This window comes from Drosophila subpulchrella, chromosome 2L (assembly GCF_014743375.2).
Source record: "Drosophila subpulchrella strain 33 F10 #4 breed RU33 chromosome 2L, RU_Dsub_v1.1 Primary Assembly, whole genome shotgun sequence".
In the NCBI taxonomy this organism is placed as follows: domain Eukaryota; kingdom Metazoa; phylum Arthropoda; class Insecta; order Diptera; family Drosophilidae; genus Drosophila; species Drosophila subpulchrella.
In genome coordinates this window covers 12,077,036-12,104,788 of record NC_050610.1, presented here as the reverse complement: position 1 = coordinate 12,104,788, position 27,753 = coordinate 12,077,036, and the positions used below count along the sequence as shown (strand labels likewise).

The 27,753-nt window shown below is 39.9% G+C and overlaps 2 protein-coding genes across 4 annotated transcripts; both read right to left on the bottom strand.

Annotated features, from left to right (window-relative positions):
- Nucleotides 1-303: 303 nt before the first annotated feature.
- On the bottom strand, nt 304-22,455 carry LOC119546294 (P protein). 3 transcript variants are annotated; one of them, XM_037852477.1, is made up of 12 exons: nt 18,058-18,212; nt 15,619-16,207; nt 4,785-4,891; nt 3,731-3,875; nt 3,589-3,649; nt 3,093-3,231; nt 2,123-3,027; nt 1,728-2,057; nt 1,118-1,465; nt 907-1,054; nt 753-846; nt 304-682 (listed from the first exon to the last, which is right to left on the bottom strand). In XM_037852477.1, the coding sequence occupies exons 2-12, from the start codon at nt 15,693-15,695 to the stop codon at nt 598-600; spliced, it is 2,439 nt and encodes an 812-aa protein (XP_037708405.1). In that variant the 5' UTR covers nt 15,696-16,207; nt 18,058-18,212; the 3' UTR covers nt 304-597. The 3 variants fall into 3 exon arrangements, with proteins under 3 accessions (XP_037708405.1, XP_037708403.1, XP_037708406.1); XM_037852475.1 differs by lacking the exons at nt 15,619-16,207; nt 18,058-18,212 and adding an exon at nt 22,074-22,455; XM_037852478.1 differs by lacking the exons at nt 15,619-16,207; nt 18,058-18,212 and adding an exon at nt 7,426-7,837.
- Nucleotides 22,456-23,301: 846 nt separating this feature from the next.
- On the bottom strand, nt 23,302-26,595 carry LOC119548138 (P protein). Its single transcript, XM_037855236.1, has 7 exons — nt 26,255-26,595; nt 25,685-26,083; nt 25,446-25,618; nt 25,045-25,387; nt 24,607-24,995; nt 24,224-24,550; nt 23,302-24,160 (listed from the first exon to the last, which is right to left on the bottom strand). Exons 1-7 carry the CDS (start codon nt 26,463-26,465, stop codon nt 23,486-23,488), a joined length of 2,517 nt encoding a protein of 838 aa, XP_037711164.1. The 5' UTR covers nt 26,466-26,595; the 3' UTR covers nt 23,302-23,485.
- Between the last annotated feature and the right edge of the window lie 1,158 nt (nt 26,596-27,753).

Here is a 27,753-nt window from a genome sequence, read left to right as displayed (position 1 = left end):
CTTATACTATTGGGAATATCATTTTTTGTGTTTTTAAATTTAATAATTATAGCTGCAAGGGTATATAAGCTTCGGCTTGCCGAAGCTAACTTCCTTTCTTGTTTTTAATATTTATAATATAAACCTGAAATAAAATTTTCTGTTTTCTCCCCTGATAAAAAATTTAATAAATATTTTATTTGTTTCGTTTTTATTTAATTCGTATTCATACATTTAACATTTAACAATTGTTTCACAGTTCAGCGACATTATTAATTGTAAATAATTAATTTATATTTATTTTAATTCTCTTAATTGTTGTTCTTTGTTTTGTTATCCATACTACACACTACACTAACAACGATGTGTAAAAATAAATGTATTTTTATGTAATATTCTTCGTTTCTGTTTTTCTGTGTGGGTTTTTTGGTTGGCATTCAGAACCAACACTTATGGCCAGCGCATAAGATGCTGATTCCTCTCCAGCTTGGTGCTGTTCTGATGGGTTCGAAAACCGGATGAGTGTGGCATCTGGAACAGTTTCTGTCCGTTAGGTAACGAGGTAAAGTGCGCCTTGTTGCGAATCGACACAGTCAACTCCTAGATGGGGGCCCTTCATCAATGCCACGCGAACAGCGAGTGCGAAACGAGCAGATAGCCCGTGGTGACTATAATGCTGCCGATCATGATGGGAAAGCCAACTCTGTGGGGGATCAAGAAAACATACTAAATTAATGGGTAATCCTTTTTACGGAGGACCTTCCAAAACCTACTTGAAGAACTGCAGGAAGGTGAACTTGTAGCCATGCTGCTCGGCCACTCCCGCACAAACCACATTGGCCGAGGCTCCAATCAGAGTGCCATTGCCTGGGAAAGAGAAATCCCTATATTATCTGAAATATTTTACAATATACCATCTCAACCCACCTCCTAAACAGGCTCCCAGGGCCAGGGCCCAAACCAAAGGCTGCAGCGGCAGATTCAAGGTGCTGTTCTGCGCCAAGGATATGGTAATCTTTACCATCATCGTAGTCAGCGGGATGTTGTCCACAAAAGCCGAGGCCACAGCAGAAACCTTAAGAAAAATAATATAGTATTTATATAATAAAATTAAAATGAAAATCCGTTAAAAACTCACCCAAAGTATTATCAAAATGGCCACCATCAGTCGCCGGTCCTCGCCCACTCCCAGGATAATGCCCTCCGTCATGTTGCCGATCCACTCAATCAGACCCAGTTCCGTCAGAGCCTCCATGAGGATGAACAGAGCTGCGAAGAAGAGCAACGTCGACCATTCCACACGAGCCAGTATGGCCTCCATGTCCTCGATATCCGCCAGAATTATCAGGAATATGGCACCCAACAGGGCGGTCCAGCCCAAAGATAACCTTTGCAGTTCCGGAACCGAGTGCAAAAAGAACAAACTGATCACAAAGAGCAAGGCAGCGGAGCACTTGATCAGCAACGGCTTGTTGCGAATGGGGTACTGAAAAAATATAAAATAAAAAAATTTGAATCAGAAAAAGAAAAAAAAAGGTCTTTGAACTCAAAAGTGAGCCAAGCTCGATTCATTCTCAACACAATCAAGAGCATTTTCGTCTTGATTTCAAGAACTTTTACTCTCAAAAAAGTGAGGGGACGCCTTCAAAAATCGCCTTAAATCGCTCTCTTATATCTCTTATAGCAGGTAAACTATATGATTTCGAATTTTTTCGTTCTAAAGTTTTCTGGTTGTAGAAACCCCCTACCTTTGCTTGAAGATTGGCCAAAGTTTGCTGGTAATTGGGTGCTGGTTCTATGACCGCCGTCATGCGCTTCTTAAGGCTTCTCTTCAATCGGTTGACCTTTTTCATCAGTGTCTGTCGCACCAGTTCCTCATCCTTTGAGTAGGCAGACAGACTGGCTGCCGCTCGCTTCCACACGTGGATCTCGTGACGCAGTTCCTCCACTTCCGGCGAGTCCTTGAACTGCAGATCACTGATGTTGCGGAATTTGAAGCGCAACTGGATATAGGTCTGCACCATCACCAGAAGAACTCCGGGCAACATGTGCAGAGTGAAGACAGCGAAGTTGACGCCCTGGGGAAATAAGATATTGTAATACGGAATCCCTACTATAATAATAAGCCCCAAAGATATCTTACATTCTTGGATATGTAGCTATTCGAGGCAATGATGACATTGGGCGGATCCCCCACGGGAGTCAGTGCACCGCCGATGTTCGAGTAGATGACCATGCACATGAGTATGGGCACCGGATTGAGGCACATGACCTCGCAGAGTCGTATCGTCACCGGGGTCATCAGTAATACAGTGGTCACATTGTCCAGGAAGGACGATAGGACTGCTGTGAACAGGCACAGGCAGTTGATCAATGGCCAGACGTGTCCGTTGGTTATCTTGTAGGCATACACAGCCAGATAGTCAAAGACGCCGGTCTCCGAGAGAATGGCCACCAGGATCATCATTCCGAAGAGCAGCAGCAGCGTCTCCACATCGATCCAACCCATGATGGTGGCCATCGAGGGTCGTGAGTTCAGTGCAGCCAGTATTCCAACTGATAGGGTGGACGCAATGATGGCAGCAAATGTTCGATTCACAATCTCCCAGATGATCATAACATATAGACCACAGAGGACCACAGCTGCATAGATCACACCATCTCTCTTATAGATAGGGGACTCATCCACATTCAACTGGAGCGGTAGTTCCCCCTCGATGCTGCTGGTGAACTCAAAGCTCAGCTCCGTGCGATTAGCCTGGGCCAACCACAAGGGATCTATGGGACTCAGCTCGAAGGTGCGCTTCTTCTTCGTATCCTTGGTGGCATCGATCAGATCGGGGTATACCACGTCCAGTTGCCACACTTGGCTGGCATTCTCGATGTAGATCTCCATGCCATCTCCATCGTAATAGCTGCGCATCACCATCACCTGGAGCAGGGGCAGTGGAACACTCTCGTTGATGGCCAGCTCGTTCTCCTGCAGCCGGAAAGGTCCTCGTAGGCCCAAGCCGATCCTTTGCAGACTGGAAGTGGTGATGGGAAATACTGGGGGATAGGAGGTGTACCTATTAGTTTTCTAAGACCTTTTATAACCTCTGAGTTTTACTCACCTCTTGGAGAGCTATTCCTAGGAACACTTATGAGGCTCAGCTGGTCCACATGCTCGTTGTTGGACATTAGGAAGGCGGTGAAGACGCACCAGACCACCAATAAAATGGCTATTTTGAACCAGATGAGATACTTTCGGATCTGGAAGATAAAATTATACGATTTATATGAATATATTAATACAAAGAAAAGTTACCATATAGGGATATTATACATTCGATAATAAATGTATTATATATAAGTTTTCTCTCTTTGAAAATTCTCTCAAATCGAAAAAGAGAAAAAAGAGCGAGAAAGCGTCTAAAAATACTCTCTGTAAGAACGAGACAGCAACATTCAAAACTCTCCGAAATGAAAAAAGAGAGTAAAAAGCAAGATAGCGAACATATCGAAGTGATACGCCTCGTATTTAGATAGAAATGATACTAAATATCATAAAAATTATCATCATATCTTATCGATTTGTTTCTCTGTGTAGTTACTAATAGGTATACCCACCAAACTTTTGGCATGCGGTTCGGCCTCGTCATGTTGATCGTCATTGTTGTTCTCCAGGTCCCTGCAAATGGGCACGGGGAATCACAGAAAACTGGTTGCACTAATTACGTAACTGACAATCGAGGGTCACAGAACTACGAACCTGCCGTCGAGCACTCGCACCTGACCCGCCTCGTTCGTCACATTTATCCCGATCTGTGTGAAGGCCTGGTTGGCCAGGGCCGTCTCCTCGTGGTGTCCATTCTGCACCCGAACCTCCGACTCCTCCGCTTGCAAGGGATCCACATCTGTATGGATTTAATTAAAAATAGTTTTTCAATGATGACCTTTCTGGTTTCGGATGACCTAACCCTGCCTTGGAACTGGCAAATATTTGTGCGAAAATTTACTCATTCACTCCACGCGGAAGGACAACTGGCGGGCAACTGTGGCGACTTTGGTCGGGAATTAACTTAACTTGGCCCAGCCATCACCTGCCACGTGATGGCATTATTTTATTGGCCCAGTCGAGGCTATAAATACCCATAAATGGCCATGAGAGAGCTGGGGGACACATTGGCCAACTGACTGATGGCTGGAGACAAGGATGCGGAAAAGGACGCATTAGGAACTCGAAGGTTCCGGACAGCTAATTCAGCCCCTGGGATTACGAACTACTTTAGGCTTTGATGTGGGATTGCCTTCTGTTATAACGTAAATACTCCCATTTTTGATGTTATGAAATTATCTTGTCATTACTCAAAAATTATTTAAATGAAAAGGAAATTTACTGTATAATTTGGTACGAAATATAACCCAAAAGCGCAAAATAATGTAGTAGATTATTTGAAGAAAACAATCTTCTTTCCCTGAGCCCTCTAATTTGAGGAACCTAACATGGATAATGTCCACTTGAGCAGTGACATCATATGCCGGAAAAAGACTGTAACCCTGGCATTATCATAATTTTCTAAGCCCCGAATAGTGGGTCTATCAAAACAATTGAAGATATGCTTGGACTTAAGTTTTTGGTATGCAAATCAGGGAAAACAAAAAAAGACCGGACAATTTCCAATGTCAATGGCAACGCCAACGCAAATGGCAATAAAAAATTCAGCAATAATTACGGCAATAAAAAGGTAGCAACAGCCAGGCATAAAAAACGGGAAATTATGTGATCCGGGGGGCCAGGATGAGGATGCCCAGACCAAACTTACCGCCATGTAGACGTTCGTGCTCCTGGCGAAAGGACGCTAGACTGGGATCCTGACGAATGCGCTCCGGCAGAGTTCGCCAGACTTGTAAGGCACCTTCTGTTACTTCGCTGCATGTGTGGATGTGGATGTGGACCAGAAAATACAGAAGAACCAGGAGCAGGATGCGAAGGAGCAGGATTTTTGTTACCCATGAGGGACCAATGAAACGCACCACCGAAAAAGAGAGAAGAAATAAGCAGAGAATAAAGATTTAATAAGATTACCACGACTTGTGTTTTGGAATTTGTTTGTTCAGGTATAGGGAACAGTATAGGGGGCGTGGCTCATTCCGCCGCCTTGCCCAAAAAAACATTCAATAAATTCTTTAGCACATCCATATTGATTTTTCTCCTCCTATACGATTTTGTTTCCTCAGCTCGTGCGTGCCACAATTTGTATTTATTTGATTTGACTCTTATAAAGACTTTAAATCGAAGTTGTTTACCCCAAAAAGGGGTTTCACGAGGGTCTCAGCTTGTGCTACATGAAGTGGAAATTCACTTGTGGTTAGGAAAGTGAATGAAAATCTTCTTAGCCAGGATTGTGACTGACAACAAATGTAAAAGGGTTTTTAGGAAACTTGCAATAAAATCAGATTTGAGTAAATTTATTTGGCGAGTTGGTTGACACAAATGAGTTTAAGAAGATTTGAAAAACCCATTTGCTAAGAAGATTATTCAATCTTTTACATTCAATGGGAAGAGCAATTGATAAGACAACGACTTATGAGATGAGATAGTTATGGTATAAAGAATGTTCTTATGTTTATATCAAAGCTTCTACTTCTGAATGTATGATTCATTCTAAAGTCATTTAGTTTTTATTACTAAAAATATTATAATGGGGCACCCAAAAGCAACGTTCCGCACGTCACATAGTCCACAAGATAACTAAAAATGATAGCAATTCTTATTCTAATTTCCACACAAACTGACCGAGTTCAAAGTCAAGCTATCTTCAATACAGATTTTTAGATTTGTCAAAGAATCTCGCAGAACCCGAGCTAAATTAAAGCGCAATGCCAGGCAATCCGACAAGCTTTATAAGTCAGAAGCGCTTTAAGGTCGTTATCAGAGGAAAACCCATCAGACCAAAGAAAGATGTCTATTTCCACTGGCAATAAAATATTGTTTTCAGCCTGAGTTCCATTTCCATTTGAAATGCGAGTTTAATGACTCTTTGCCATAATTACTGGGATCCAAGCAGCTGAGGACCGGCAAGTCGATTTGGAGAAGGTTTCTCCGTAAATACAGTGGGAGTGCATTGGGAATCGCATCACGTGTGCGGGCTAAATAAATGCAATTTGTGCACTTGATTCAAGTGGGCACACAAATCTTAATTCAGTCGGCTTGACTAAATTTACTTAGGCCTGCGTTAGAACGATGAAAAGTGCTCGAAATAAGTCATAAATTATATTTACTTAAATTTCAATTAGCTTTCGCGATGGACGGACGCGATGTAGTCATGTCATAAACAGAAACAAAATCAGAAACAAAGACAAGACCGCCAAAGTAATGCTGACACTGATTTTCTGCACCGAGCCCATACTATCATACATAAGTATATACATACGACTTTATATAGCAGCCATATAGTATAGCAAAACAGACATTTCAGCTTGAACTTGCCTCAATTGCGTTACTCAGCTTAGACAGCTCTGGTTTTCGCAGCTCGTTCATAAGTCATGAGATCTTTGATTGCCTCATGTGATGAGGTGAACTGAAAGCATGTGTGGATGGGTGTGCCAAAGAAGGGATTTCTAGGAACCCTAATTGAAAACTGTTCTTAACCAGTTGTTTTTGCTAATTACTAATGTTATATTTCACTGTTTAAGTTGTTAGGATGCAATGCCATGTTATAAAAGCACCCCTTTTTACCTGCTGTGTAATATATTATTACTTGAGGTATGGATTATTAAAAAAATTTGTTGCTTACAGCTGGAATCAAACAGATTTGAAACTCATTTAGCCCCCCAAAAGGGCTCTCAGGTTTAATAAAGTAATGTTTGTGGAAATTTTCTCAGAGCACGAAATTAATTTTCACCCAGCTCAAAGAGCAGGGCCTCAAGCAGATTGGCGTCTCCTCAACGCAATGATTAAATGATTTTGTTGATGGCTCTTAATACTCTGAACAGCTACTTTATGTCACGGCTTTCATCCGCTGAAGTGAAGACAAGTGTCCGTGTCAAAGATTGATTCACTTTTAGCCAAGAGACACCCACAAACACGGGTATCCTGTATATAGGATAGACCTCCTATCATTAGCAGGAGCCAAATGAGTTTTCCGCTCGACTGAAGTTCCCGACAATTTGTCGGTTTTCCTTTTATATTATACATAGATAGAAAACGTATAACAAATATTTTTAAGTCACTTGGCAAGGGAAAGAGCCTACATTATCCGGAAAAATGTAATTCTGTATCTATTCAAGCGAATTCTATTATTAAGAAAACGAAAAATTGGATATTAAATATTTTGAATTCAAATTTGATGTATTTTTATGGCAAATTTCTTTATCTGCAGGGAGGTGAGCACATCAAAACCGATGACAGGCTCCTTAAGGGCTAGAACACAATTCATTTTAATCCCCCCTCGGGACACATACTCATCCTCGTATGCGTTGTCCTCGGAGCTGTTGTTGTAGTTGTAGGCCATACTTAGACGGGAAACGAAAGAAAAAGTTCAGGGGTTTCGGGAAATTCGACACTCGACAGGTATATCCGCGAAAAAAAGCGTTCTATTACGTAAATTGCACTCGCGAAGTGCTTTAATATAAAAGCCGGGGAAAATATGAAATTTCCTTTGTTAATCGCATATTTTTTTCGACGCTGGGATAATGGGGAAAAATCGAGGCAGAGAGCCGATCTTTAATTAAATAGCGGGATCGCGTTGCCTTGACCACTTGTTGCAGCTCGAGTGACTGCTGAACTGCGCTCTTTATGGTCGCGTGCCCTTTTCGGTGCTTTATTTGTTGCCGCCGATCGTGACTCGGATCGGGCGTATATATGCGGTCGAAAGCTCAAGCGTTACTAACTGTCGTCCCCAGTTTTTTACCCTATTTTGTAGGTTTTAATGCAGTCGCAGTCGCAGCGGCGTCGCAGTCGCAGCCGCGAAGCAGCGCGGCAAAAAAGAAGGTAAACAAGAAGAGCTCAAATAAAATAAAATTTCCTGATATTCACATTCGCTTTCCATCATCATCATCAGTTATCTCTCGCTGGCCGCGCTTTGCTCATTATTCGCATTTATGCTTTCTCTGCGGCCACTGCAAGTGCACTCAAAACCCAACAGCTAACTCGACCGATCCATCTTTCCGACACTCCAAAAAATGGACCCCTCAATTAACCAGTTTCACAATAAAAATTTAATTCAAGAAATAGTTTCTTTTGAAAAAAGAACAAAAGAATTTAAAATCATAAATATTTAAAAATAAATATAAAAAAATTTTCATCAATTAAATAATTAAAATGTAATTCTCAGAAATTATTTTCTAAAAATGGGTGGGAACTAAAAAAAAATATATTCATCAAGTTTACTTGAATTGCTTGGCTTAGTAAGTAAAACTTTAAACTCCTGCACAAAGGCCCTGAGTTCGATTACAGCCGTTAAATATCTAAAGACAAAAAAAGGCAGTATCAGAAAGAGCAAAATGTCAACTTTAAGCTCCAGCACAAAGATCCCGAGTTCGATTACAGCCGATAAATATCTAAAGACATGAATAAGCAGTATCAGAAAGAGCAAAATGTCAACTTTAAACTCCAGCACAAAGGTCCTGAGTTCGATTACAGCCCTTAAATATCTAAGGACACAAATAAGCAGTATCAGAAAGAGCAAAATGTTAACTTTCAACACCAGCACAACGGTCCCGAGTTCGATTACAACCGTTTAATATCTAAAGACAAAAATAAGCAGTATCAGAAAAGCAAAATTTTAAGAATTAATAAAAAATGCATTCCTAAATGTATGATTTAATGATTTTAATGATGCTATTATTGTTGGATTTTTTTTGAGTGCAATTTTTGTGTGCAGCCTAACCCGAGCATAGGCTCTTCACCCCTGCCACCCACTGCGGGGGTTCTTCATTTTCGGCCTCGCTGAGAACCCTCTCTATCGCTCAGTGTTTACTTTTCCGCTCTCTTCCGTCATTGTTGTTATTGCTGTTGGCGTTGGCTTATTTGCACTTCTTTCAATTACACTTGATTTATCACATTTGACAGTTGTTCTGCGATGCTTTTGATCTTGCTTTGCGCTACGCATAGTTTATTCGGGAGTTAAGAACCTTGGTATACTAAAACCATATGGAAATCCTTTTTAGTTCCCATTTTAATTAGTTATCACAGATGATCATGATCTTTATCTTCTGATAAGCAGTATTCCTTAGCCAGGCTTAAGATACGTACTTTCTTAAGATGATCATATCAATGTTCCATAAGCATCTTAAATAAAAATGGTTCCTTACATTTGGGTTAAATTTAATACAACAAATGTATTCCTATTATAGGGCAACATGAATTTAATATACTACACATTTAATATAAATACGGGTTTGTAATCTTTCTTACATTAAATTCAATTTATAAACTATACAAATATAGAATATAAGTCCGAAAATATGGCACTTTAATCTCACTTCATATACTTAGTTCCAATTATAAATTCTATTTTAAGCCGCAACCCGATACAATTTTCATCAATTTGTTCCGCTCGTTTTAAACGATTTTATGACACGAGATGAGCTATGAACCCGAGTCGTTTGCAGTACATACACTGTATAGTATACTATAGGTTTATTCTGCAATTTGGCGGGGAATCAGCTGCTCGAGGTTCAATTATTCTGTTAAGGAGCTGGAGCTGCTCTGCGAATTATGAAATACCCGTAGACCGCCTAAATTGAAGGCGTATTCAGCGGGTGCTTCGCGAGGCCTTGGAGTTCAAGGGTGCCTTCAATTCGCATGCAAATTTCGTGGGCGAATTTTGTGAAATTGAGCCAAATCCGTACGCCCCCACGTGATGCAAAATTCAAAGCGTATTCGTTTTTGCAAAATGTATATCCCAGTAATTGAAAGGCACCCGAGGGAGATGGCGCCTGTCAAAACTTTTGGCAGACGCATATCACACGAAACGAAAAGTATCTGTCGAATAAGCAGAAAGTATTTTAAGCTTAAGGTACTTTTTTTTTTGGCCAACTCAACAGAATCCACTTGCTGCTGCTGCTGCTGCTGACTCACTGACGTCACAGGTGTGCTCGGCTTGCCAAGTTTGCATAATGCGACAGGGGTAATGTAATACTTTTCCCTCTATAGATTAGAAAATCAAGCCAGTCCAGGGCCACAATTGCAATCTGACACCGCCAGCCAACTAATGATAGCCATTTGGCAGCTGGGGCTAATGAAAAAGGTCTCCAAGCATGAAGAATAGAGCGCACTATACCATACCATAACCACTTTATATCGCACCCGTGTTGACCAAGCTGCCACAAGTGTTTGCCGTGGCCGAGTGAAATGCAATTTAATTGAAACGAGAGTGCCAACTCGGTGGTTTCAGGTTAACAGAGCCCCTGGCCTTGAAATCGAATCGAAAAAGAAGCATAAATCGAAGGAAAACTGAAGCGTTTAGCGCAATGTGCGCACTTCCAACGCAAAAAAAGCTAATAGCCGATGGGGCACGCCCCGTCTGGGCCCGATTGGATTTTGTTTTTCAGAGAGTGCTATTCAATCCCACAATTGGATTAATTCGCTATACGTTTGACAGGTGGCAGGGCTACCTCTACACTAAAAATACATTTATTTTGTGGCCAGTAAGTTAAGGAAATTAGCCCATTAATAACTTATTTACCGGGAGTAAGACAGAGTTTAGAGTCGTGTTTTTGCCAAAAATATATTTATATATTACGACTAAAATTAATAATGACTTAGAAATAGATTTTATTGTAGTGCTTTTTATTTGATTGCTGTTTTTATTCCACTGTACTTTGTTAATTGCTGTTAATTTCAAGCTGAATAAGCTTATGGTTTCCATGTAAATGACAAGGCAATTACTTCTTACCAATTTATTCATTCACTTGTCAATTCACTGCAATTATGATTAGCAAATACAGAAAAAATCTGACAGTTCAAACTTTGACCAAGTAACAAAAACTAAATAAAAAAATCTTTTTAAACTAATTTTGCTCAAACAAATTGAGCAAAGATAAGATAAAGATAAAGGTTCATAAAAATAGCTTGTCGATTTGTAAATATTTCGGTAGAATATTAAATTTCAGGCGGGTGAGTGGCGAAGCAATTGAAAGAACACGCACTTCTTCCGTTTGATAAATTAAATGAACACGCGCTCATCAAACGGCTTTCCTCTTATGTTGGGATATATATTAAATCAACTCAAACTTGCTTAAGTAAGCCGCACTCACACAGATACGGGTACTCACACACACTTATGTGGAGCCGAGCATCGAGAGAGATGGGTCTATATATAGGTCATTGTGCGACTGGGTTGATAACGAAATTAAAGACCCGAAAAAAACGTAATTTCATCCAGTCGGTCATTCTGTCGGTCCTTCCCATTTTAGCTTTCCACTTCATACTCGAATTATATATGCACAGGTAAAAATATTTATATTACAATTTCTACTAAATCTACAAAATAAATAAAATAACATTAAAAAAAACCCTATTTATCTTGGCCATTATTATGCAATAGAGACTTTTTAAAATTTAACATTTTGTCCTACTAGCATACCATGTTTTAAATAAGTAAGTCCTTAGATACTTTTATGTTATGTGTGATAGCTCGATATTATTATTTCAACCAATTAAAATATAGTTAAGTTTCAATAACTAAGTTTAGTATAAATTATATAAAGAGTTCGTAAACTTATTCTAGTTTCAATTTCTATATCATATGTGCTAGCTTGATTTAATTTTTTCAACTGATTTAAAAAGAATATAAAGACTTTTTATAATTAAACATTTTGACGTACTATCTTACCATGCTTTAAATGAGTAAGTCCATAGATACTTCTATTACTATGTTTATGCTATGAATTTCATGCATTCTCCAACTCATGAAATTAAAAAAGCCCCTGTTTATACAACGCAGACAAATTCATGAAATCATATTAGTAAAGCTGTCAAATTATTTGAATTTGATATAGAGCTCTTTAAAGTAGTAGGCTGTTAAGTAGGCTGTTACTGTGTTTATGCTATGCCTATTTCATGAAATCAATTCATGAAATGAGCAAATTCGTGTGTGCATAAACACCGTTTCATGAATTCGATAACACACGAAAGTTGACTATGAATTCAGTCCCAACTTACGAAATGCTGAGGCACAGCCTACTTCACAGCCTACTACTCTATAGAGCTCTATATCAAATTCGAAAAATTTGACAGCTTTACTAATATCATTTCATGAGTTTGTCTGTGTTGTATAAACAGGGGCTATTATAATTTCATGCATTGGAGAATGCATGAAATTCATAGCATAAACACAGTATGTGCCTCAGCATTTCGTAACTTCGGACTGAATTCATAGTCAACTTTCGTGTATTATCGTATTCATGAAACGGTGTTTATGCACACACAAATTTGCTCAATTCATGAATTGATTTCATGAAATAGGCATAGCATAAACACAGTATATGTTAAATGTGTTAACTCGATATTATTATTTCAACTAATTAAAATATAGTTAAATTTCAATATGGGATAGATTTAACTAAGTCTTAGTATAAATCTATATAAAGAGCTCGTAAACTTATTCTAGTTTAAATTCAAAGATATTTCTATATGTGCTGGCTTGATTTTATTTTTTCAACTGATTTAAATAGAGTTTTTTTTAATCGGAGCTAAATTTATTTAATCCTTTCTATAACTATATACAGAGATTCTGAGTTGGTCAACTTTTCGCTCAGTGAAACCCCTCCCTTTCCCTTTTCGCCAGTGGGCATGTCATTCATGTGGCGCTTTCAATGCGACACGCTTCATTAATTTCCAGAAAATTGAAAGCATGAAACCGCTCTGCACTCGGCATTTTTTTTGTCGTATTTCGTTTGGCTTTTTGCGATTCGCATGTGAGCGACTTAAAGTCTTATTTTTAAATCAAGGAGAGGAGGGTGGCAGGCCTCGATTAGCAAGTTAAATCTTTCGCCGGCCGTGCGAGTATTTTTCCGCAGCGAAAAATGTGAGTTAATTAATTGAAAAAGCGTCAGTTGGCGACGTGGTTGGAGGCCCTTGGAGGAGTACAACTGCTTGGCAGAGTGGCGAATGGCACACGTTCCTAATGGGCTCATAGTCACACGTTTCGACGACGCCTCCATAAATCGAACTGTGACTGAGAATGGCCATTTCGCCAAGGACAGGGTTAAATAGTGGGTGTTTGGGTGTTTCTAGGGCTGGAAAAAGTGGGGGAGGGAGTGGGTTTCCTAGGGAAACATTCAGCTTGCAGCCAAGTGTCGTATGCAAATTGTTGGCATAGCAAAACTTCCAGCTTGTATTCATTTGCATTTTTAATTTCCACATACTTAGCGCTTACTCTATGATAATTGAGTAAATCAAACTGCAGTTATGGCATATTTTATTTAATCTTTTCTAGGGAAGTGGTTATTTATGGGAATTGTATAGTGTTGTGAGGTCATGTCTGATTGATATCTTATAATTTATTCTTTACAAAGCTTTAAATGGTGTGTACAATTTAATTATTTTAAAGTACTTTGGCATGTAGTCTCTGGTTTTTTATTTTTACCCCCTCCGACCTTTTCTTTGTCGTTCATGGCAAATGTCAACTTCAGTGCCCTAACCCAATTTAGGCATTAAATGTTTTAATTATTCATGTGCCATGTTTATGGCCCTCGCTGTCGTCACATCTCAGAAGCACACATCCTGGCCGGGTTCATAATCACATTTTGAATGAGCTTAGAACAATGCAGAATCTGAGGACTGAGACTGGGCCGGAATTTGACCTTGGCTGGCTGGACGAGGTCGTCGTCGTCGCAGTTGGCGTTACGCGAAAGAATTTTTACTTTTGGCTGACCCACATTTAAGAAGGGGTGGCGGTGTTTATGGCTTACTTAAAAAACACCCGCCAAAACACAGGGCGGATGAGCAATGAGCGGTTGCTTTTATCAAGCACACGCAGAGTTGGCTTAGATCCTGCAGCTCCCAAAAAACAAATAACAAGGCAAACAAATTGAAAATTAATTGCGGAATAATTTAGCAGCAAAATGAAGTCAGTTTTCGGTATGTTTTTGGACTTTGTTGATTTTCCCAACGGTCATTTGGCCTAACAAATTAATTAGTATTTGTCTTGGGCCTTCTTTTTGTATACCTCATTCCAAAAATGAAGTATCGACAAATTTCAGGCACGTTTCCAGGACACTTTTTGAGGACCCAATAGCACGCCTCACTTGGCAGACCGATTGATGGGTTCTTCTGAATGCCTATACCTGATTCTATGAAATATGCCCACGAATTTATTTTCCCAATTCAATGAAGTGTTTCATATTGAAACATTAATGGCAACGGAAACGAGACTCTGCACATTTGTCCCTTGTTTTTTGGGCAAGCGGAAATTAAATGTCTGACATTAATTTCTTTTTGTTTTTCTCGTTTTGGGTCGACACATGTTGCTGCCATTCAAGGGAAAATTAGACTCGTACACGATTACATGTTTATGTTTATGTTGTGGTCGAGACGGGCACCGGAAAAGCCTCCTATCCTGCCATCCGGCCCACTCTCCTGGGGAGTTTCAGGCACGTGCCCTTGGCCGAGACATAAGAAGCCCATATAAACATATAAACCAACGAGTATGGGAATTCTGCATTAGCAGATGTGAGGCAAAACAGGTTTCGCCTCATGAACTTTGGCATCTTTGCCCGAGACTCGCAATCTTGTAATGGCAAAGGTTCAAAGGATAACTTCTACTTAGACAAGGGGGTGTTAGACTCACACCAGCTCATAGCCATACCACAAATGCCTGCTTTAATAGGCTTTAAGCAGGGAAAAATTCAAGTAATGATCTTGAAATAATATTATTTTACTACAACTACAAGCAGATAATATTTTGTGTTTAACTGCTTTTAAATATCTAAAATATATGCTGACTCTTTAATTTTAAGGAAGAAGATAATCTGAAAAATATATTTTTATTCACTTTAATTGAATGAAATTTGTTTCAAAGTTTTGCAGCTTTAAAATGTTTCAATTAATTATTTCAATAATTGATTATATTAGCTCCAATTATAAGCTGCTTAACTGTTGCTTCTCTCTATAAGCCTTTTAATGTTTATTATTTTGGCTTTTGACTTCAATACAAATTTATTGCCTTTGAAAGGATTAAATTAATTTCGAATATTGCTGGCTGTATTTCCATTGAAAATAATTTATTATCATTGCTCTTTGGCTTACTTTGATAAGCTTACAAATAATATACAGGTAGCTACTGTGACTTTGTTGCTTTTGGCAACGTTAAAAGCCCTAATAAATAATGAATGATTTAATAATAACTTCATTTACTTCATTAAAAAGCATTATTTAGTCTGGTAATTTATCAAAGGGATTTATTGTACAGATCCTCCCACCTTTGGGTAAGTATTAAGTATGTACTATGTATTTGTTGATATCTTCTTTAAAAATTTCTAGATCCGCCACTGTTGCATTGTAAAGTATTTGGGTATGCATTATCTTAAGTTTTTCTTTAATTACTTTCCTGGCAATATGTAATATTAATTTATTTAAATTTTTGAAAGAGCTAGTTATTTAAGTTTTCTGTAATATTTTATTAAATGAACTTTGCTCTTTGGACTTACTTTGGCTGTGGGAACCTGTCGCTCTTGGTGGACGCCTGTCGGTGGAACCACAGGCGCTTGGTCACCTTCACCCGCATCTTGAATGGCCAGATGTTCTTGCGCTTCTTGTGGATGCTGGGCACCCTGCCACGCCCACTCTCACGCCCACTGCCACTCCCACTGTGGCGCCGCGATATCGTGGCTGAGGCGGCAGTTTGACCCACTGTGCCGGAGTCCGTCGTCTTGCTGCTGTTCTTGTTGTTGTTGTGGAGGTTTTTATAGTTGTTGTTGTTGCTGGTGGGTGGCAGTGGGTGGTGGGTGGCAGTGGGCGGTGGGCTGGGCGCAGCGTGAACCCGAATGGGCGCAATTTTGACCGAATTGAGAGCGTTTTTAATTAATTAGGCCGCTGACGTCTAGACGCGTTTTTGACTTAAGCCTTTGGGTTTCGATTAGAATTTAACCCTTATCTATTAGAACTAATTATTATCGCAAATCACAAGTGTTTTATTAATGGGCTTTAGGCCTTTCTCTTGTACATCTTGATGTAGTATAGGGTTTTGTGCCTCCGCTTCATATAAACGAATCACGCATACGCCGTGTTGGCCCTTGGCTAGTAAATAAATTGATAAACACAAATAAACAGCTGGTTTTCCCCGAAAATAAAAAGTTCATGGTTGCGTCACGCGTGGCAGGGATTAATTATTTAGGGTCCAGAGTGACGAAAATAGGCGCTGTGATAGACAGGCCCCATCGAATTCGTCCTAATTGGGAATCAATATTCGTTTGGCCTCGTTTCATCTATCAGCCAAATCAGTTGGAACATCAAAAATCCAAAGGGGACTAGGGATGATCACGTACGTCATCGTCTGCGGTCCAGGGAGCACGTTCCATCGGCTGATTTCCGATGTGTTTACCATATACTATATCTGGGTATTAAGTTCTATTTAATTATGGTGGTTGCTGCTAATTAGTCGGCATAGGCTTTCATACATTAAACAATTTAGAAGGACCCCCTAATTAAAAAGCCTGTCCGAAAACACATTTCAAATTATGGCAGGCCATCCGGGGGGACTTAGTAAAAAAGGTCAAATGCAAATAACACACACGTGGCAAGGACTCATTTCTATAAAATGGTGCCGAAAATATCCTGTGCGTTAAGCGGAAATTGCGTTCAAAGATATGTCAGCGTTTTGGGGGCGAAATATTTATATATATTTCGCAAAAAAAATGTTTGCTGACACATAAGTGTGTCAACAAGGAGGATAAGCCATCTATGTCTATGTTTGGGGTTGGAATATAAATAAATATTCTGGGAAATTCGGGTCAGGCTGATATATCTCGTAACATAAAAAAGGAATTTCACTGAATTTACACATGTTTCACATTTGCTTAATTACTAATTGCTTTTAATCAAGTATAATTATGCTCTCAGAACTCGAAAGTAAATTCAACCCGACGGTTTAATGCACAGACTTTTCAATGTGTTGACAGTAAAACTTTTCGCATCCTTTGGCAATTTAACGCCCCAAAAGTTTGGGACTTTCAGAAGCCTCTAGCAATCACTTAAAATGTATTTGAGTTTGCCTTAAAAGCCATTTTTTTGGCTCCAGCTCATAAATGTTGTTTTAGGCAGGGGAAAGTGACGGATGGTTTTTGTTTTGCCGGTACACATTCACTCATATCCCGACTAGGAGGAATATTTAAAATGAGTGTCGAGAAAAGTTTGCAAAGCTTTAAAAACTAACATAAAAGCTAGACACGTTGGGGTCCTAACATTTGTGTTGCCTACTTTTTTGGGGGAGGCGCTCTTTGGAACTACTTTCTGTTTCCGTTTCCGTTTTCATTTTCATTTTACCCTTCGATGATGTTATGCTGATGAATCAATTTGTCCAGCTAAATATATTACTTATTTGCGTGGCCTGTCGGTGGTCAATTATTGATTGGGTTGGACGGAAAGGTGCGACTCTGAATGCCATCCATAAATTATGAAATATTTGCAGGCCACTGATAGCCCTCTTTTTCATCAAGGACCTGTTCACATGACATCGAAAGTTTGAATGTTTAATCATGGTTTGGTAAATACCAGATGGGGCATTTCCCACATATAAAATGTGGTTGAATCCTGGGGAACCCTTTAATTAATATATATGTGTAAAGGAATGGCAGTCACCAGACGCTAGACAATTATTCAGAAAGTCCGAAGCAGAAGCAGACTAATTACCTACGCTTAATGCTAAGAAATTGCTCTTTTTGGGTCCCCCGTAATGAGCAAAATTATCTTGAGGTAATAAGAAACTGGAAACAGGATAGGGCCGACTGCCCGTGGAACAATGGAAAAATTTCCATAATTAAGTGTGCTCTTATCTCTTGTACATCTCGACCTGCCGCAGCCACAACCCTGAACTTTTAGGGGTTTTCCTTTTTTATTTGTAAGAAATTCTAATTTAGTTATAAGCTCACTTTGGGTTTAAATATATTTTAATTTTTCTTTTGTATATGCACGCGTTATTTGTGCACTCAGCTATTTGATTATTATTTATTTGTATCTCTATTGTTAGCCACTCGAACGCGATTGCCGGTCCAAGTCGCACGTCCGTTTCAAGCGAAAGTTGTAAACTGAATAAATCTGCGGGCTCGGTGCCGCGTTCCTAGTTATTTCAGCCGGTTACTGACGATTCCGATTCCGATCCGATGCCGCCGCCGATGCTATATAGCCTCTGATACCGATACTGATGTTGCCGCTTCGTGCGTCGCCGATGTCGCAGCTGTTTTCGGTTGAATGGCGCATTGAAAGCATTGAAAGCACCCCCGGCAATTGAATGGAACCCCAAGCTTTCAATAGCTGTTGAATGCCCCCGCTGGAATTGGTCGTTTTCCAGTGGCCAACAACTTGAACTTGGGGCTTTTAGGCCGCTTGGACTGAAAGGCGGCTAAAAACAATTATATTTGTCTATTTACTTAGGATCAAGGCCACTTTCTTTGGGGTTCCAATGATAATTACGCTTGTTTTGCCTTCTAAAGTATTATTATTTAATTACATTTTATTATTGAGTTCTCACGAATCGTATAAAAATATTTTAGTAGCATGTTGCAAAAGACCCTAAAATTTAAAATAAAATCTGAATAAAGCCCCTAAGGATTATATTTATAATTATATATTATATTATATAATATTTTTACTAGTTCTATAATGCAATTATATAATGCAATTATCTACAATGCTTATTGTAAACACCAAAAATACACTCCTCTAATATTTTCCTAACTTGATAAATTGTCTGTGATTCATTTAATCTTTAATTCCCCCTATCTAATCAACTGTTTACTCCAACTTAAGCTTGATAATTGATACATCAGAATATAATCAAATTAATCACCGGATTTATTGTTCCTCAGGCACGTCCGAAATCACAGCACAAACAACAGGTCCAGCAATTAGTACAAATTAAAAACACTTGTCATAAAACCTAAAAATAGTTATGCAAAGTCTAGAATCTCGCCGAAAGCTTTTAAGACTTCCTCAAAACGAAAGTAAAATCTGCAAAATGATAAAAAAAACTCAGCTTTATCAAATTTAAGGCCGACTGCTTGTTTATTTATAGGCCAAAGATGATAAATCCCAGCGAAGCTTCCAATTCCGAGAATATAGACGACCACGCGCAGTCCGATTTGCATGCGTTTGTGTGTGCCACATTTCAGTATCATCTGTATTTTCAGTATGGGCAGACAAAAGGCGAATTTATCAAACGGGGGCCATGCAAACAGCTTCTAATGGGGCTCAGCCCCATCTCAATTTTCTCGATTTCGGTTCGCAATCCCAGTATCCAAAACCAAAACCCAAAACCATGCCACTGACAATGAAACGGCGAATAAAACCAAAAAAAACCCACTCCAAGGAGCACAAAGTGAACTCGTGTATGCTAGTTCTCGTCACGAACAGTTTGACATTTGAGCGGCTTTAAAGCTTTATATTTACGTTCTTTTATTTCGCAATTTTCATTTTCCTCACCCACATTCAATAGAACGATGATAATAATAATAATGCTGATGAACGGTCATATATTCAAAGTGAAGACGCAAAAGGTGTGTGCTTTTTGAGCTCGGTGCTATTTCCAATAAAAATAGTGTCTTAACTCAAGGTCTCTATGGCTTATCCATCTGAATAATAAGGGGTAAGGGTGCAGTCGATATGAAATTATATGGGTTAATTAGTATCACATGCTTATTGGAGATATCGACTTTCCCTTTACTTAGGTACTTATTATCTTTAAGGATAAAAATTCATTAATATAAATGTTACAATTTAATAATTCTCTGCCAAAGCCACTTTAAAATTCCATACATCGCTAAACTATTATCAAGTAAATCCCATCTTATAATAACAACTTATACATAATTCATTTCCACTCAATTGTGCTGGAAAGGTTGGCCCCCAAAGAAGTGGAGGTACATAGACACACATATATGTATATGCAGCCCCTAAGCTCATCCCTTGGCAACTGAAAAGTATTTACAGTTTGACGGAAAATACAGTTTGCGGAAAACCCTCATGTACATGGATAGGTATTGGCACCTCCTCTCACCACCGGAAACCACGACAAGTTTCCGCAAACTACACACATGTGGCCCACCGCAGACCGACTTACAGCCATGTCATGTCATCAATGGCACCACCAAACTTGGGTTTGATGTTCCTGTCGGGATCACGTGGTTCTCTATATGTCCGACCGTCTACCGAACCACTTTTCTAATGTGAGTGGGAAAGTCAAAGTTAATGGCCAGCCACATCAAAGTGCTTAGCTGTCACTGCCGAGGACAATAAGCAGCCTTCAACTTTTCACTTATAATCCTTTCTGTATATCCACTTCCATTCCCATTCCCATATAATTTAATTACCATCAACTATGTATAGTCATTTGCCGAAGGCTCCTATCAATTTATTTTACGTAATTAAATGCCGTCAGCCAATGCAAAAATGTAAATTAATTACAAGTTATATGCATAAATTAATTTATGGATTCTAGATTCTATCAAGACTCACTGGAGACAGCGAATGCCCAGTGTGAGTTAATAAAAAATAATTATGTAAATAACAAGTGCTTATATAATTGGGTTTGCTTCGGCTTTGTTTGTCAAGAACATGTCATAAGGTTACAGGGTGCGCAAAAAACTATAGGTAGTAGAGAAAAATGTTTAAAAGACATTATATTTATACTCATATATATATTAAAACCATAATTATTATTAGTTCTACTACAAACATATAATCTTTTTGTTTATTCATTGATAGCTCCTCAAACACCCTTTATATTTATGCACACCCTCTCAATTGCAACCGAGTATAACTGCGTTATAAACCAGAGAACTCAGTGATTTACAATCTCAAGTGTTCCCTTAAATTGATAATTAACAAGGCGGAACTTTTAATTGTGGACCTACAGTGTTTGTAATTCTAGTTACACTGGGTTTCCACTCCACTGATAACGCTTAGCTATTTGTGTGTGGGAGTGGGTGCATTAATTTGAATACGACACTTGTTTATAGAGCCATTAATTATGAACCAGATGAGAAAGAGAAAATAGTATCACAAACAGTTGCAGAGGCTGCTGAATCACGTATTTGCCAACGGAAATCAAGTACTATAAATAATATAATGCAATGCAAGTCTATATTTATTCTCCATTGTTTATTAATAATAGTTTCTCAGTCTCTTTGTACTTTGGCTAATTCACACGTGTCCAAGGTATTACATTATTGATTATCAACAAGCAATATCGAGTGATAGTTCCCAGAAGTGAAATGCTAAAACAAAAGATTGGCTTAAGCTGGAAATGTGTAAATGCCAAGTATTCTTAGAATTATTCACACAAAGTCTAAAAGCCTGTGTCCAGATCAACAATAGCTGAATGACATTAAGAAACTTATTGAGAATGCCTCAGGCATTTTTTATAACCACAAGTCTGGCAGGAAAATTACCCGACAAAACAAAAACAAGATAAATTTTAATTAGGAGGGAATTTCAATCCGAATTTGTGGAAAAAATGAAGTACCCAGTTACAAGAATTCACATTCATCACTCTGCTGAATAGCTTGCTTTCATTATTTAGTCTGACCATTATTATTGTGTCTATTCAGCCAACTAAAAATCAAACACATCGTAATCAATCTCAATGGGGACCATCTGTTGCGGCTCTCAGTGTCTTAAATTCCATAAAATGTACGCAAATTGATTTCTTTCCAAAAACAAACAAACAAAGGGCAACCAATGGACCGCTATTAAGGAGCTTAGAGAGACATTAAAAGGAAAAGTTTTGGGTCCACCAGCATCTCCACGACCACAATTAAATGTCAGGCTAATGAGAAAACGGAAGCAAACAAATAAAAAGCATAAACTTCGAGTGGGCGGCGCCACGGGGCGTATACATTATATGGAAGTAAGCGCCACCCGTGACGTATACTTGATGGGCAGAACTTACCATTTGCTCCGATGCTTGGCATTCAAATGCAACCAACTGATGATCTCCTGCAGCTTCGATTGCCGCTCCTCATCCTCATCCAGGTCATCGTCTTCATCACCTGGCTGCAGATGGTACGGATCCTGAGTGTGGTCGGTTATCATGAAGGTGGGCTTGCTATATCCATAAGGCGATGTCATTTTGGTTCACCTTAAAAAAAACACACGCACACACACAATATTCGCGAAATTTCGTACACGTGTCACATCTTTTTCATTGGCCTTCGGGGCGGGGATCAGAAGGCAGACTAAGTCTAAGCCAATTTCCAATTTTCACTTTATTCCTTGACGCAAATTAATTAAAATTCAGTCAGTCGTTGGTCGGTTGGGGCGGACTTTCCCTCTCGCGGCTGCCATAAAACTGCTGGCAGTCTCCTCTCCACATGGCTGCCACATCGGGTCACCACCTCCTCCGTTTCCATTCCCTCGTGGCCATTTGTTTGAGAACTTAAAATACAATTTACCTTTGGAACGAGCGCTGTGGAAAGCGTGGAAAGCGCAGCAGCAGCAGCAGCAGCAGAGCAAATAAACAGCAACAACCACCAGAGAAAATCCCTTGTTGCTATTCTTTTCTGTCTTGTTTTCATTTATTGACCAGCGTTTGTCTTTCTATATACCATATACTGGATTTTATATAGGTAGCTACACCTACAAACACTTTCATATGCGGATATTCTGGCCAACATTGAACTTGGCAATGGTCAGTCTCAAGAATTATTTATCGCTGTTTATGTTTTCCCAAGGTGCATTTAGGCTAATTACGAAAATTATGAAATTTATAGATTGCATTATATGGGTTTTTTTTACAATCCAATACCATCTGGTAGGTTTATAGCCATTCCAGAATTGCAATAAAATTATTTTATGAAACTACGAAAATTATGAAATTTATTATATGAGTGATACTTGATTTTTTACACTAATTTTCAGAAATCATAAAAAATTTATTTTTAATAAACTCCCAAATCAAAACAATACGATACCATTTCCTAACTTTGTCCTCAGATAATAAAATCTATAAATAGAGCATATTACACGACATTACAGATACAGCCTTGAGGGGCCTCAAAAATGTTTTTAATTTCCATCTGTCCAGCCAAAGCTCATAGAGGCGAACGAAAATGCATATGTACTTCCAAATTTATTGTATATTTTTATACTTTTTCGAATCACAAATAAACGCTTAGATATAGAGATTCCTATAATATATTCCAAAATACATTAAACACATCAAGAGGCGAATGTAAAAGGACCACGTCTACAGTAAAACTCACACAAAATACACATAGATTCGAGGTGAAAAAACATTTTCCATTAGATATAATAATATATTATTTTAAATAGGGACTGGGGGTATTTAATACGGAGGGAGTTTCAATGCCACTCAAATATAACGTGGGCCACGAGTAGATAGACAGTCATCAGGGTGATCTGTCCCAGCATCATGGGAAAAACAGTCCTCAAGTACCGGGTGAATGAGAGCTTATAGCCGTGTTGCTCGGCAATTCCGGCTGCAATGACATTGGCCGATGCTCCATAGAGCGTTCCATTCCCACCCATCGAAGCGCCCAGGGTGAGAGCCCAAACCAGTGGCTGGAGTGGCAAACCCAGCGAAGGCTTGGCCACCAGTGAGGTGACCAACTTCACCATCATGGCGGCCACCGGAATACTATCCAATATAGAGGATGCCAGCGCCGACATCCACAGTATCATAAAGATGGCCATGGCCAGGCGATGATTCTTGCCCACCGAAAGAATCACATGCTCGGTGAGCTCACCGATGCACGAGAAGATGCCCAGCCGCTCCACGCACTCCATCATCACGAACATGGCTGCAAAGAAGAGTAGTGTAGTCCATTCGATGCGGTGCATCAGGTGCTCCATGTCATCGCGATTCAGGATGATCAGCAGCAGGATCATCCCAAGCAGAGCCACCCAGCCGAGGGGCAGGGTCCTCCAATGTGGCACGGATTGGATAAAGAAGCAGATTATAACGAAGATCAAGGCTCCAGCGGATTGCAAGAGCAGCGTCTTGTTTTTGATGGGGTACTGAAAATGAAAGTTCTCTTGCTACAGAAAATCCTTAGTTGATTACTTTGTAAATACGCTTACCTTCTGTTTGAGTTCATCCAATGTGTTCGTATAGACCTCCGAGGATCCCACACCCTTTTGCAATCTTCTTAGAGTCCTCTTGAGCTGCTTGACTTTACCCTGAAGCGTTCCCCTTACCAACTGGGCATCCTTGGAACAGGAGCCCACTGCATTTAAGGCCCTCTGCCACACCTTCATCTCCCTTCTAAGTTCACTCATCTCCTTGGGCTCATTAAGACGCAGTGCATCAATATTATGATAGAAAAGGCGTAGATATACACAACTTTGGATAACAGCAAGCACGACACCGGGGAAAGTGTGGGCAACAAAGGTGGGGAAGGTTACATCCTAGAAAGGGAAAAAAATTCGTATGAACTCTTTCAGAAATCCTATATCACACCTACATTATCCACAATGAAGTGATTAGTGCTGACTATAATACTGATAGGATCTCCAATGGGCGTTAGGGCTCCTCCTATATTGGCATGAACTATAATGCCCATTACCGCGGGCAAGGGATCCAACTGCATCACCTCGCACAAACGGATGGCCACTGGGGTTAGAAGTAGGACAGTTGTCATATTGTCCAGCACACTGGAGACCAAACAGGTGACCAAACACAGACTATATATCATGGGCCAAATCTTGCCACCCGAAATCTCAAAGCAAAATACAGCTAAGTAGTCGAAAACGCCAGTTTCCGTCAGTATTAAAATAAGCAGCATCATGCAAAAGAGTAGAGTCAGTAGCTCCATGTCCATCCATTGGATAATCTCATCCATATTAGGGCGATCTGGCACAGTAAAGATTAATAAATATTTAGAGGTGATGTAATAACCCACCATTAAAACAGGCTAGAGCGGTCACCGAAAGAATCGAACAGACCATGGCCACAAAGGTTCTCTCAAACAGTTCCCAAACCAGCAGGGCATAGAAAATCAGCAGGATCAGACCAGCTAGGATACTGCCCGTCCTGGCATTTACTATCAAGGGATTGTAGTTGAGAATAATCGCCAAATCCGTATCCACATCGCTGTGGATATGTAAACGGAACTCGCTGTCCTTCTCGTCCAGGATATCATTGAGTTCCTGGGTCATCTGGTAGGTGCGATTACTGGCCGAGGCCGGAGAACGAACTAACTCCTCTTCGGAGAGCAGAGGCAGACGCCAAGCTGGAAGAACATCCTAAAATAATAATAATTTTTAAATTTTGTTTAGTCCACTAAGATTGGGTAATAACCACCTGGAACACCTTGCTGCGATTCTCGCCAATGTAAGTAAACACCTGCGGCTGCACAGTCAGAAATCCAAAGCTCAAAGTCTCATTTTCAGGGGCATCCAGCGTGGAGAGCTCCCTAAAAGCCCCATGGATCTTCAAACGAAAGTCACCCGTGGGTTTTTGGTTCAGCCTAAAATCTAATGAACAAAGAATATAATAAATATAAATATTTATAATTATTAAAAGATGATAGTACAACTCACACTTTCCCTGCTCGCCCTGCGGCACATCGATGGTCTTCTCCAGCAGATGCTTCTCACCCACCGAGATCAGCACCACGGCAGCCAGCAACCAGAAGAGGAGCAGGCCACCCCGTTTCCACAATTTGTCCCGTTGTCGCTGCTCCTTGGAGCGCTTGGATTTGTGATGGATCCGGCGGGCCTGGGACTTGGCATTGCCCGGTCCATTGGTCGGTTCATGGTCGGAATGGGTGGTGGCCTCGTCATCGGTGGCATTCTCATCACCCGGACGGGTCTTGATATCCAGGAAGTCGGAGCCAGCATAACTAGATCCTGGCTCGTCCTGAATTCGATTGACATTCTTTATGTCCACCTCATCATATTCGTCCTCATCCTCGTCGTCAGTGGCTCCTGCGGAGGAACCTACAAGTGGGTGACATTCAAATAATTAATGAGCTTGCTTATGGCCATGGGAAAGGGCTGACATTTGTTTGGATGTTTGACAGGTTATTGATTTACTGAGGAAGAATAGGATTTTATGTTTCCGATATTACCAACCAAAACTTTCGATTTCTGGGAAACCCTTCAACTCACCATGGATGCGTTCGTTCTCCATTTGAAAACTGGCCATGCTGGGATCGTGGCGTATTTCGGCGGGCAGTGCGCGCCATACCTGTAGCGACTGTTCGGTGACCTGGACGGCGGCCACCTGGTTGTGCTGGCAACCGCTCCTGGGACTCCTGTGCTGCAGCTCGATGCCGGGACTTTCCGGTCGCAGATTTCTAATTGTATTCCGGAGACCCATAGTCTTGGGAATCAAAAACAGGTAGTACGGGAAATCGGGTGGCAGAACGTGGGAGCTTTTCCCAGAGATTGTAATGTGGTATATTGGACGTCAGCGAGGTACAGTAGCGGACATCTTTGCCGCACGCGAGGCACAATGCGACTGAACGGAATCTTCAGCGACCGAGTATAAATCCGAGTCGAATGCGAAGCAGTTGCGGGGTTTCGGTTTCCATTCAGCCACCTGCGCTGCTTTCAATATTGAAAGTGAAAAGGCCCCCTTAACGCCCCCCGACCTTCGTTTCTACGAGGGCTTATAGACGCCGATTTCCAGGATGGCGCACGCGCCGAAATATTGTTGTGGATTCCCATGTTTTGCTCGCCTCATTCGGGGTCTACGATTCCCATCAACAAGTTTGCTTTTGACTCTCCCACGAATTTCCACACTTTGCCACATTATGACTTATTCAAATGCATTTACTTGACCTATAAATTTTCAACACCCCCGCTTTTAGATGCACTCAATTGCACACTCTCGGTGCTTGAATTTATTTATATACGAGTATATTCCTATTCTTAGCGACAGCTGATAAATTTGTAATCACGTATTGAAGTATGACACTCTTGGAAGGAAGTCGTATTTTTATTTGTCTTATTAAAAATGTAGTTATTTATTTGTTTAAATATTCTTTGCTTAGCATACTTTTTGGGCTGCCAAAGAAGGGGAATTACATTAAATAAAATTGGTGAAACATACAGGAGGTGTGAAAACGTACCGCCGAAATATGATATTTTAACAAATTCCATCTGATTAAAATTATTTTTATTTTTGTTTATCCCATTTTTTTTTTTCATTTTTTATAAATATAACCTAGACATCATTTTTGTAAGACTCAACTATTTTAAAATCATACTAGAGAAACAATGAACTTCGTTGCCAATTTTATTGTCAATCTCCAAATTTAGAGTCTAAAACTGCTGTAAACTGTGGGTTGATTAAACATAAATGCATTCACAAGAAACGTGCCCAAAACGGCTGTTTCAGTAAGCTTGCCCAAACATATAGGTTAAATTATTTACACAACTTTTGCCCTATTTATAAAAAGTTAAATTCACAAGCGAAATATTTGCACACATGCAAGGGTTTAAGTCAACGAAATTTTGGGACAATCCAAGCCTATAAAAGTCGGTCACAGGGCTCCTTCTGAAACACTATCACCTCGTATTGCAGGGAGAAAAATTATGAAAATAGCCCTGATCTACATAACTGGTAAATAGTATACGCACTCGCTTTGTAAGTTTAATCAACG